The sequence below is a fragment of the Rhinolophus hipposideros genome (genome assembly GCF_964194185.1).
Source record: "Rhinolophus hipposideros genome assembly, chromosome: 3".
NCBI classification, from domain to species: domain Eukaryota; kingdom Metazoa; phylum Chordata; class Mammalia; order Chiroptera; family Rhinolophidae; genus Rhinolophus; species Rhinolophus hipposideros.
This window is the reverse complement of record NC_138049.1, coordinates 34,873,568-34,886,533: the sequence shown is the minus strand read 5'-3', so window position 1 is coordinate 34,886,533 and position 12,966 is coordinate 34,873,568. Positions and strand designations below refer to the sequence as shown.

At 39.2% G+C, this 12,966-nt stretch overlaps 2 protein-coding genes across 10 annotated transcripts in view; both read left to right on the top strand.

Moving 5' to 3' along the window:
* The window catches only part of NKAIN2 (sodium/potassium transporting ATPase interacting 2), a gene marked incomplete at its 3' end in the record, with an annotated part of 885,500 nt that overhangs the window by 857,202 nt on the left and 15,332 nt on the right, over nucleotides 1-12,966 (top strand). For all 9 annotated transcript variants that reach the window (XM_081041443.1, XM_081041439.1, XM_081041440.1 and 6 more), the window contains one exon: nucleotides 744-804. In XM_081041443.1, coding sequence (XP_080897569.1) covers nucleotides 744-804 — 61 coding nt within the window. The remainder of the gene's footprint in view (nucleotides 1-743; nucleotides 805-12,966) is intronic.
* Nucleotides 6,891-7,199, top strand: LOC308494135 (10 kDa heat shock protein, mitochondrial-like; the record flags this gene model as incomplete). Its single annotated transcript, XM_081041524.1, has 1 exon — nucleotides 6,891-7,199. The coding sequence occupies one exon, from the start codon at nucleotides 6,891-6,893 to the stop codon at nucleotides 7,197-7,199; it is 309 nt and encodes a 102-aa protein (XP_080897650.1).

The following is a 12,966-nucleotide window of genomic DNA, read 5'->3' as shown; positions in this document are numbered from 1 at the left end:
CTCATAATTTGACTAAATAAATATTACACTGATATGAAGGAATACAAAACTACTCAATCTGAAGGGATAGATATCAAAGGACTTCGCTGTGTTCCTTTATGGGTACCAATTTCAGTGAGTGAAGACTTCCTGACCACAGGGACCTTTCAGTAGTATGTTTCAAAAAGGATGACGTGATGTGTGCCATCCCTAATTCAATGTGTTGTGATACTCCTGGCCTGCAGGTGTCCACCCCATGGCTTCTCTGTAACATATCATCCTAATTGGACTTGGTATGTCCTGGTTCCTGTTACAGCTCTAAATAGCAAGTCTTTTTACTTACAAAGTGTTTCTGCAACTTTGTAAGTGGAATCTTCTTAATAGCTTGCCCTCAAAGCATTTTTATAATAGTGGCTAATGTAAGTAAATTAGAAGTTGGTTGGCACAAATGCAAGCATGATTGCATTAATGTATGGCAATAATTCTTTTTTTTTTCTTTTCCTGCACCTAAAATAACTTGTTTTAGATTCACTGGTAATTAACAAATCTTACACATAAATACAGGTCAGAGAAAAACAGAGCAAAAGATTTATAAGGTAAATAGACATCACTTGAATCAGGAATCCACACTGAGTCAAGATCCAGTCTGATGAACCATTTGGAATTCTAACTGTAAATGTCCTGCCTTTGAAAAGTCACTGCCTCAGTGAGATTCAGTTCTGTTGCCTTTCTCTCATGTCTAAAGCATCTTTATTTTGTTTCAGCTGGCAGGGTTCATCTACTCCTGTTATGTTGTGAAATGTATAACTGAAGAAGAGGACAGCTGTAAGTATTAAAGCTCTGGTCTGTTTCTTTCAAGTTCACAGCATCTTGTTACTGCCTTTCACCTCGCTTCCCTCATTCTCAGACTATATACCCCAACACAGCATTAGAACAGGGAATAATGTGTTTTCATAAAAGTAAACAGCATATTGAAAGAATTGGGAAGCACCCATTTTGAAAACATATTTCCTTCATTTCACTGAAAGGTACTAAGATCTTGTTTCTCTTGTAAGAATTCTAATAGGGACTATAGAGAGGAAACTGGAAGTAATTTAAAAATATTGTTAACTTGACTGTTCTCTTTTTATACACCATTTATTAGATATTGATAAGTAATCTGTAGAACTACAAATCTTAATCAACAATTTACAATAGTTCCTAAAATTCTAATAAGCATTGACTTTGGATTAATTCAAGAAATTTATCTTCAGGCAACCAAATGTTCATATGTCCTTTTTGTTCCTACATTTTGATACAAATGGCAGAACTCTATGTCAGGTTCTCAGCATGGAGTCCTACCTATTGCTTGATCCAGAGTTGAGACGGTGGTACCCTCCTACAAGCCTCTAAGAGGTTCCATTGTCCTCTGCTCTTCTAAAAATGGCAGGTAGAAGGTTTCACTTCTTACTTGTATCCTAAGGATCTGAGTGCTATCATGGATACTTGCTCATGCAGCTATATTTACCCTGAAGAAAAATCAGAGTTGGGAGTCATTTGTTTTGTTTCCAAAAACATTCATATTGATTGGGATTTTTGAGAAAATGGGGGGAAAGATAACCCCCCCAGAGAAACCACTGCTCTGTTGCAGGATGATTTGAGGGGGAAAAGTCCAGAGAAATGTGTGTTTCTTTTTCACTTTCCAATCAAATCAGAAAGGAGGAGGCAGTATCAGGTGGTTAGAAGGAGAACTTGTTCATCCATACTAATACGTGGTGTAAAAGCAGGAATACACAGTATATTGCTTATATAATTTTGTGTGTAAAAGGAAACGATGATCCTTTCATTAAAAAAGCATTTATAAAACACTTTTCAATGTATCAAGTGCTCTGTCAGGCTTTGGAGATTTTAAGAGAATAACACAGAATCTTTTACCTTTAGGAGTTTACCGTCTAGTAGGGAAAAGCAGACATGTGGACAAATAAGTATGATTAAAAACTCTCTAGAGTACATAGTGGGAGGAGATAAGAAAGGGACCAGGAAAGGCTTCATAGAGATAGACAATCTAGAGCTTGGTCTTGGAAGCTGAATCGCCAAAAGATGAATAGGGGAGCTGATACAGGAGTGAGGTGATCCACTGCAAAAGGTGAAAAAGCACAGAGGCATATCACAGCCAGCCTTGTTGGGGGTAGAGGAAGCCAGGTTAATACGACTAAATTGTATCTGGTGCTAGAGGTGGGCATCCAGAGAAGACTGGAAAAGAGAGCATACATGAAACAGTAGAAAAATGGTTCTGACAGAGTAAGGAATTTGGAGTTTATTTTGTATAGCATGATGGAAATCAATTGGCAGGTAGTTTATAAAAATAAAATAGCATAATCAGAAACGTACTTTAAAAATACATCACATCGGTATCAGTATGAAGAAACGACATTGGGGTTGAGGGCAGCAGGTTAGGAAAAGGAAGTCTACTTAGACACCATGAAAATGACTGAAATATGAGGGACTAAGCCTAGTACTGAAGGTGGAGAGAATAGATGTGATAGGAGACATGTTCGAACAAAATGATTAAGGGGATATGGATCGGTACTGTGTAAGGGTCAAGGGAAAAACTGAGAGATTCCTGGTTTTCTGGTATAAGTGAATAGGTAAATGGAAATGTCACTTGAGGAAAATAGAATGAGGATGTGACAATTGGTTCAGTTTGAACAGGTTGAGGTAGAAGTGCCTAATGAATATTCAGAAGAAGACTTCTAGTAAGCACTTGTCTTATGCACAAAAGATTTATTCAAAGATTAGGAAGGGTAATAGATACATGGATTTTTACATGTATGGACTCCACAAACTATGTCAGTTCACTCAGATATTACCATTCAATGTTTTTGTGCCAAATCCTTGATGAAAGGGAAAATGTACAGGTTAAATTTCATATGGGAATTGAACTTTCCTTGGACTATAAGGACTGATTTCATTTCACAATGATGCCAGTGCATTTTTATCTACAGAAAATACTGACACATCAAGTCTCCTAGACAGACAATAAGTATCTTTCCAGAATAGTGCCTCCCAAAGGGGATCCCAGAAATGCTCATTCTATAAGATATACTGCTCAAAGTTATCCCAAAGCCAAGTAAGTTTGACACTGAAAACTTATACTTCACACTTATATATTCACATCTCTGAGAGTATTGCGATAAATCAATTTTTCCTAATCCACAGTTTTATTTTAACCATGTTACTTTGGGTGAGGTATAGTGGGGACAAATGCAGATCGAAGAGAGCAACCAAAACTAGTTTTGCCATTTTATTATACTCAACATTTTCCTGGGGAGAACACTTGATGCCACCCAGGGCCTCTCAAGAAACTCTAGGATTGGTGCCAAGGCAGAGAGAGAAAGACAGCAGAATCGTGGCAAGCACCTTTATTGTGGTTTCTTTCCATCTAAAGAAATGGGCAAGGCAGGGTAAGCAGGTTTAGGATTGGCAGGCTAGGTTTGATAGTGGTACCCTGTGAAATTTACATTCACTGTACTGTTAAAGAGTACGCCTTGGAGCTACCTAACGTCTCCCGGTATTTTAGGTGAGCTGAGGTTTGCTTGGTAACAGTCAGTGGTCCCTTTGTAAATGTTAGGGCATCAATTACAGAAACTGAAAGTATAGTTAATATCCAAACATTTGAACACAGAGCCCTTGTTTGATAAGAAATCTTAATATTCCAGAGAACTGGAATTCCAGAGAACACCTTTTATGGAATTTTGCCCTAAATCAAGTCATTGCCAAAGCCATGTAAACCCAAGCCATTATTATGCCAAAATACAAGCTGACTTCTCATCGGCAAGTGTATAATTTTAGTCTTTTCGCTCAATGAGCAAGATATGAATTACTTTGTATTTTTATATTCAAGTAGACGACTGATGCTTACCTTGGACTTTGAGGGGACCAAAGCCTGGAGGAGACGGTCATTTGAGCTAATTCTCCATTCAGTTACGTTCATTTATTTGTAGTCATTCACATGTGCACAATTAATGAGTATTTGTTGAGTACAATGCTTTTGATTAATATTTGCCATGTATTATTATTATCTTGGTCCCTTGTCTGTCTGTTCACCTCCAGACACTGCCTAGAATACATGACTTCCAGTGCCCAAAAGCAAAAGAAGTTTTAAAATTTCTGTCTAATTTTTGGTAATTATATCATAAAGAAAATTACTTTGATCCATTGAAAGCACACTGGCTTGATGAAAGTCGGTCAAACACACACATACACACACACTCACACACACAGAGATGCTCTCAGAAAGTAAGCCCTGACATATAGGAAAAGTTTAATATCTATGTAAACAGGGAGCGGATCTCCGTGTGTCTGCTCTTACCTGCTGTGGATTTGTAATGAAGCATCCTGATAGGAAAGTCATGCAAGAGGAGGTTCTAGCAACCTGCCTGCCAAATGAGTTCAGTTTCTGTTCCTAAGAGCCTCATGAGGAAGAGAGGGCAGTTTTGGTTCTGTAACTGTGCTGAGAATGGACTGTGGAGATAAGAGTTCAATTATGGCAACTGGATAATTCAAGTATTCTCGGCATCGTTCTGAAGCTGACAGGCTACGTGCTCAGTTTTGACACTTCAAGCCTCAGCCATAAGTGTAGCCAGGAAGCCTCAGAGACAGAAACCTCTGGGAGCTATGGAGAGGGTTCAGGCTCCAGGAGCAAAGACTCAAACTAGACTCCCGAAATAGCAATGAATCATCGTTGAACAAGAGGGAGTTAGACTGCAGGCACCTCAAATGCCTGAGAATTTTGTTTCCCGTATTTTTCCTTTTAAACAGTATGTCATTTGCTTTTCTAGAGCCTAGTCTGATTAATATTTATATTGACATTTTCATGCAAAGTTGTTGTTGTTTCTTATGGAAAAGCCTGGACCTTGGAGTTCACATCTCTGACCCTGGAGTTATCTAAGCCTGAGCCACAGCTTGACAGGCTGACTGGCTGTGCAAATCACAGGACACCACTGCCATCTACTGTGCCTCCCAGGAGATAACAACCACCCTGGGAACAGAGAAGTCAAACAGGAAGATGCAAACACTCCCGCCCCCAGCTATTAGTTGCCTGGGGCTGCAACAAAATACAACAACTTGGTGGCTTAAACAACAGCAATTTATTTTCACACAGTTCTTAAGGCTAGAAGTCCAAGATTAAGGTGTTGGCAGGTTCGGTTTTTTCGGAAGCCTCTTTCTGTGGCTTACAGACAACTGACTTTTTGTTTTGTCCTCACGTGGCCTTTCCTCTCTGTGCGTGCATGCCCTTGGTGTCTCTGTTTCTTCTTACAAGAAACTGACCTCATTTAACATCAATTATCTCTTTAAAGGCCTCATCTCCAAGCACAATGACGTGGGGGGTTAGGCCCCCAATATATACATTTTCGGGGAACACACTTCAGTCCATAACATCACACACACACACACACACACACACACACACACACACACACCATGTGGCTCCTGGATATTTGAAAATGCCTAGAGGACACAGAATGGGCCTCACTTTGGCTCACTGGCCCATGAAACGGCTGTGGGTAAGAGGCTCCAGGCTGCAATGCTACCATCTTCCTTGGGCTCCATGCTTCCTGCCTCCAGACAGGAGTATATTCAGCATCCCCTGCTATGGGGCAGGGTGATCTGCCTTCAGATGAGTAGCTCCTCACAAGCTGGGACCCTGCCCCAGAGGGTGTGTCTTGCCATTTGAAGCCTATTTTGAGTGGGGCAGCCATCACAACATACTTTTATATATTTGTTCATGAAAAGCCAACAATGTGTCATAGGAAAAAAAGGTTTTCTCCAGGAAAGCAGACATCCCTTGCTGAGCTGTCTTTGTGGCTGGCTCCTCACTGTACCATCTGTTGCCAGCCATGCTGAGTTTTCCTTATGACCTCCAGTATTTTCTATTCCCCTCTACTTGTTCTCTTTTACAATATTCTGTGAAAGAAATAAAATGCTCCGAGACTCTTGGTCTGGTGCACCTTTTGTCATATATGTAGCTCTTCTCTCAATCAATCCTCAGTTCTCCTGCACCACAGTTGGACGTCTACTTGCAGTGATGGAACTGAGAAAGTATGTCTCTGCTTCATTAGCATTGTTACACCTGACAATTAAAAGGACAACATGCAGCCCTGGTAAATATCACTAATTGATAATAGAAAGAAACATTATCATTTGATTTCTCAATTTTTATTCTGTGGTCTTACAAACCTTTGTTTTAATAGTTAAGCTAAAACTAAACATTGATCCTCTAAAAATGTGTCCCTTTTTCTAAGGAGACACTGTCGTTTCTAAAAGAGATTCAGTGTATTTGCAAGTGTTATTAACTATTCAAATCATTTGGAGAAGTTATGGAATGTCACTTAAAGTATAGGCTACGAGAACTTATTTTGAAAAAAAGTATTTAAAAATGAATTCTAGATGTTTAAACTTATAGATGCACATATGCATGAACCTACCAACCAAGCACAAGTTCATAAAAACCTGTCCTGAATTCTTCAAAATCAACGGGCCTTGGATAAAAGTCACAATTGATTTATAGACCCTTTCATTTGAAAAGCAAACCACAGGAAATTATTCACTTCTCTGAGGCTAATAATTTTCTGTTATTTTTGTTTGATTTTTCTTCTAAGGCCTGCTGACCTAAGCTTCTGTGTATTGAACTATCTTCTGTGTTTTGATCATTTTTCCAGTTTGTCAGGATAACTGAGTTTGGATGCAGTTCGTTAAGCACAATCATACACTCTCCCACCTATGGAAGAGGCTAGAGGAGGGGAGCAGGGAGGCAAATTCCACCATTAAAAAATATTTGGCTAAAGTTCACGTGTCTAGAAAACCGGACTGCAGGTCTGTCCTTGCGGCCGCGGCGTGAGAGCAGAGTATGAACTGCTGCTGCCGGAGTCATGGCAGGACAGGCATTTAGAAAGTTTCTCCCCCTCTTTGACCGAGTATTAGTTGAAAGGAGTGCTGCAGAAACTGTAACCAAGGGAGGCATTATGCTTCCAGACAAATCTCAAGGAAAAGTAGTGCAAGCAACAGGAGTAGCTGTTGGATCCGGCTCTGAAGGAAAGGGCGGAGAGATTCAACCAGGTAGCGTGAAAGTTGGAGATAAAGTTCTTCTTCCAGAATATGGAGGCACCAAAGGAGTTCTAGATGACAAGGATTATTTCTTATTTAGAGATGGTGACATTCTTGGAAAGTATGTAGACTGAAATCAATCACTACTGACATGGCATCACGTGAAGCTGCCCATTCCACTGAAGTTCTCAAATCTCATCATGTAAATAATTTCCATGTCTCTTTTGTAATAAACTAATGATATCCAAAGTAAGGACATCTAGTGTCTCTTAAAATTTAGTTCCACTGTACTGATACAAACATTTCCAAGTAAAAATATACATATAAAAAAATATTTGTTTCTTCCTTTTATAAAGAAATGTACATTGACTGCAGAATGTATAGAAAATATAAATAAAAAAAACAGAATGACCCCACAATTCTAAATTCTGGTTCTCAGTTAATATTTTGGCATATTATATATCTCCTAGTCTTCCTTCCTTTTTTCCTTCCTTCCTTCTTTCTTTCCTTCCTTCCTTCTTTTTTACCTTCCTTCCTTCCTTCCTTCTTTCTTTCCTATATCTATCATCTATCTATCTATCTATCTGTCTGTCTGTCTGTCTGTCTGTCTGTCTGTCTATCTATCTATCTATCTATCATTCTTTCTGTCTGGTTGTTAGGACCATACTATACATCTGTTTGGTAGCCTGAGCTTTCTTTCATGTTATTTATAAATCACTCTACAAAGACAACCTAATTAGCACTTCAAAAAAGGTGCCAAGTTTTTGGGTGTCAGATAGACAGGTAAAATTAAGAGAACGATGTGTCTATTTTACTTTTCACATATCATATGCAAGGAATCAAATGAAAGAAAGAGTAGTATACTCTGTTTTATCACCTCTTTACAAGATTTGTTTTATAATTCTGAAGTTGACTGAGTGAAATAATCTTGTCCATATCTGGCAACTTCACACAAAAATAAAACTTGTCATTTCTTGCCCCATCGCCGAACAGAATCATCACGTTATCAGAGCCTGGAGAGCCAGACTTTGAATGCTGCTAATCTCTAGCCATACTCTCTAGAACCATAATGGGACGAAGGTAGACGGTGTCACCTTGCTCCTTCCCCAACTCCCCAAAACACAGGAGCTCTGCATTTATTTAATTTAATGACTTTTCGTTCTGCTTCAGAATTCTTTTGGACTAACAACACTGAAGCGTTTAAAACGGTGGAAAGCTACTATCTATAGCTCTATTTCAACACCTTAATTCTGTAGAACCACAAGATTAAACGATGTGTCCAACGCGACCGAGCTTCTTCATGAACTTTTGTCACCAGCCCAGCACATATCGGACTCCTTCAGGGTAAGAGAGTATTAGGGGAGGCCACTGGGCACCACACCTGCATTGACAACGACTACGTATATTCTCAGCACCTAACATATCCCCAACCTAGAGCACGACTCAGTAAGTATCTGGGAAATAAATGAATCAATCAGTCAACTCTCCACAAACATTTTCTGGACTATATGGAAACTGCTAAGGAAATGTGATTTGTCCCTAGACCCCAGTTTATGCTAAGTCAATGAATAACCAATCAAAACAAAGCACCTTTTGTCATTTTCTAAACAAATAAAAGGAAAACCAAAACTGTGCTGTCATATATAAAAGTAAAAGACTAAATAAATGACCAACACCTGAAACAAATGCCTGCATGTGCATATGCCTCTTGTCAATCATACGCAAATACTTATCAATGACAACAGCATTCCCTAACAGTGACACATACAATTTTTTCATTAAGTCTCCCAAAATTAACACTGGTCTCTTTTTCAGCCTACTATTGCATTCCTCCCTCTTGTGGTCACTGAGAAAATATGAGCTTTACTTTTAAATCGGAGTCTGATTCATCAACAATTACATCTCATTTTCTCCCCCTTTCTCATAATGTCTCCTCCATTATACTATACTGCTTTGTACACACACACACACACACACACACACACATTCATACATACACATGCACACTATGAACATTTAAAAATAAATCTTATGTTCCCAATTTAAAAAAGGGAAAGAAATGGATTCATTTCTATCCTTTATTGATTCAAAAGAATCAGGATCTTGTTTCTAATTTTACTATATGTGCTGCCAAAGCAAGCACGAGGACTTTGTTTCTAAAGAATCAATGTTGTGGTGACAATATTCAGACAAGCAAAGGAGGACCTTTACCGGGTGTAATAAAGGAGGCCTGTTGTTCAGTACACTAAAGTTATTCATTAGATTAATAATATCCAAGTTGTTTAAATCAGCCTCAACAGAAAAGAATGCTAGAGCATGTGACTGGAGGGAGAAGTGGTGACATTTACAGAAATGACTGAGAGAAAAATCTTCTGTTCTAATTATTCTTCGATACCCAGAGCACCTGTAATGGGGGTTCTGTATTTGTTTCCTCTTGATCCTCGCATTGGTGACAACATGAGAAAGAAAACAGCTGAGTGGCAGAAAGATAGGATGCTTTGAGCACCAGAATGTAGACATACATGCTCACAAAATAAAGTTGCTTGTCCCTTAGTCCCATCTCGAAAGAACAAATGAGAGCAAGACAAAGTGCTGGCACAGGAAACAGAACTCTAAAAGCCCTCAGAAGCTGAGGCGTGCAGAGAAAGAACCTTCAAAGTTAGTCTTTTGATAAATGATAGTGGCGGGGGTGACCACTTCAATATGTCCAATTGTGCTTTGGTTTTGGAAGTGGCATCTAATGGAAACAGAAGGCTGGGCTTAGCTATTTCCTTCTTAACAGCATGAAGACTGAAAAACACTGCATCTCTAAGGATGGCCACCAGGTATGCGGAACTAAAACATCTGAGCATAGCAACCTTACATGCAGCTCTGAAAGAAAGCCTTGTAAATAAGCGAGCGCAGGGCAAACCCTCAGTCCTGTGTGACATTTAAATGAGGCACTTCTAGCAGCGGGAACTCAGGGAGGCCTCCACTAGGATTGGTATGGCATTGTGTGCCAGGGACTGAAGAAGAAACAAACTTGAAGCTCACAGGAGGTGAAGTTTGTTTAAATAATAGAAAGTAATTAGGCTGAAGACAAAAATCAGCAATGGCATTTTATAATTACAATTAATTTAAAGGTTAATTTCCTTTGGTGCTAAAATCTTATTTAAAACATTTACCAGGAAAGGAAATTAGGATGTTACTATCAAGAGGCATAGAGTGCTTCTGGGAATCCATGCCTATTATCACTTGAAATTAGGTTAGGCCCAAAGTGGGAATTTCAATTCATTTTTGTGTATAATAGATGGTGGTCAGGGCTCAAAGTCAGCAGGGTCAGCTGTGGCAGGCAGTGCAAAATTTGCATTTTTGGTTTGTTGGTTTATAGGATTAATTGCAAATGTTTCCAACAAAGGACCCTAGTTTATACATGAACAATCCTGACACAAAAAGAAAATTGGATATGGATTGCTGCCTTTGTAACTAATGAAGTTGATGTTAAAGAAATTCCCAAGAGCAGAGAGGCAAAGGAAGCACATAGTCACACATCCATACACCTTCATCACTGAACTAAATTGAATGGGGCGACAATATTTCTGATGGCGCCAAACCTGTCAATCCTATTCTCCTCTCCCAAGCCCCTCTGTTTTTCATCACTGTTTCTCATTTGGGAATTTTCATGTCTCAGGTTCCAAATGCCATATATATGTATATATCCTATTCAGTAGACCATTTCTCTGTAAACTTGACTCGTAAAATCGGTGCATAATACTAGTGACAGCCGGAGGAAAATAACTGTTCTGTACTAATTTTTCCCATTCACGGTGCCTTTGCAGATTTGCTCACTTTAAACATTTTATCAGTACCACCGGTACATAAACCAATCCCAGAAATAAGGAATTGTGCAGAATCACAGTGCTATGAACAACCCTGGCAATCACTTACCTTAATCCCCTAATTTTACAGTTGAGGTAAGGAATGCTCAGATTGACTTGCTCCAAATCAATCAGTCATGTAGAGACAGCACTGGGAGCAGAACTTAAGTTTCCTGATTCTAAGTCAACTTCCCGCCTCAGTCCATTGTGATACTCGAGATAGACCCTTTCAACACATATTTCTTGAGTAACCGCTCTCTGGTTGGCTGTATTAGTAGTGAGAGATGAGGCAGTGAACCAAACAAATACTGCCTTTGCTTTCCTGGTGCTTTCAATCCAGCACATTTCACACAATGAATTACACTGAAGTTCTGACAAGGAGAGGAGGGGTGCTATGAGAAGGCACCCCAGGGCCATCTGGACCAGTTAAGAAGACAGGAAATTCTTCCCTGAGGAAGTGACATTTCAGCAGAAACCTAAAATATAAATCAGAGGGATATGTAGACTTTAGCAAAAACAAATGTGCCTTTTCTAAAGACAACTACAGTTTCGATCTATATTTACCAAATGTACATCATAATTTACATAGGATTAAGTGTTTTAAATGAGCTCGATATAGCAAATCTCAGTTTCAACTTTTCCAAGTATCGATAAAAATGTCAGAGTAACCACTGGACATTCTGTTTCCGGAAACGGCAACTGTCATCCTAAAAACATGATTAATTTAGGCTCAGGAGCTTTGTGATTTTCCTTTCTGGAGGCTGCAAATGATACACAGATTATGTTAACAAAAATTTCAAGCCAAGAAATATTTCTATATTGGATCATTATAGCACGCATGCTTTATTTTTTATTTCCCTAATATACACATTAATGTGCCCACGCCCAGTTAAAATCATTGCATTTAAATGGGCTATGCACTCTAAATATATTCTGGATGTCAGTTGAGAAGACATGCCATCATGTCTAGCTAGCCCACCTATAGCTTGAAGTAACTGGTCTCAATTTCACCTGAAACGCATGTTATATATAATTGAAAGCAATTCTAACAGAAAAGAACAAAACAAACACTGGTAAATCTAATCCATCCAAACGTCATGGCATAAAGTGAGTCCAAGCACCTTTAAGGTAAAGTTTACTTAGTTAATTTATCACATTTTGCACGCTTCTTTCTCCACATCTATCAGAAGTATTAAAGATATCTGAATACATAATTTTCTGATTCTAGCTTTACAAATATTTGACCTTCTCAGCTCTTACCACCCTCATCACCATTCACTGCATCTACCCCCTTGATTTCCTTCATCAAGAAGGCTAATTTGGATTGCCTTTATTATGGAGAAAGGAGGCTTCTCCAAAATCACCAATTCCAAAATTCTCTGCCTGACTGTAACACCTATCTTTTCTCCCACCTTGTTCTCCAGCCTTCCTCCTGGAGAAATGTTTCTCCAGGAAAGCTCCCTCCATTGGAACCTTTGTTTCATACTTTGGATATTTCTAGTTATCATGCAGTTCCAGGATTAGTAATGGTGGTGATACTCTCACTAGCACCCTTGGTTTTCTTTCTTGCTTGCATTTGCATTATGCTTGGATTTTCAAGACCTATGCCTGATAAAGCTCAGGTTCAGTTTCTCCACTTCTAATCCTGGGTTGCTGCATAGTACCTGCGAAGTCGCTGTGCACAGCTGTATGCTCTCTCCTGCTCACAATGCTTTCATTCCTCTGCTGTTGACAGTGCTTTCAGGACCTGTTTCAAACCTTTCCAAGCTCCTTAAGCCTAGCATGCAAATCTGAGAAAAATCAATGCTATCAAACATAACATCCTTTATTTTTTCCCCCAGAACTTTAGCAGCACACTATACCAGCAATTATCCTTTTGTCTCCTTCCCACCCTGCCCAAATCTGAGAGAAAAAGTTACTCCAAAGTAATCCTTCCACCAAGCATTGACCTCATGAGCTCGCAAGGTCTTTATTCTTGCCCCTCCGTTGGATAGTTCCTTTGCCTACATCTGTGTCAAAGCCTCATAGACCACAAACCAGGCAG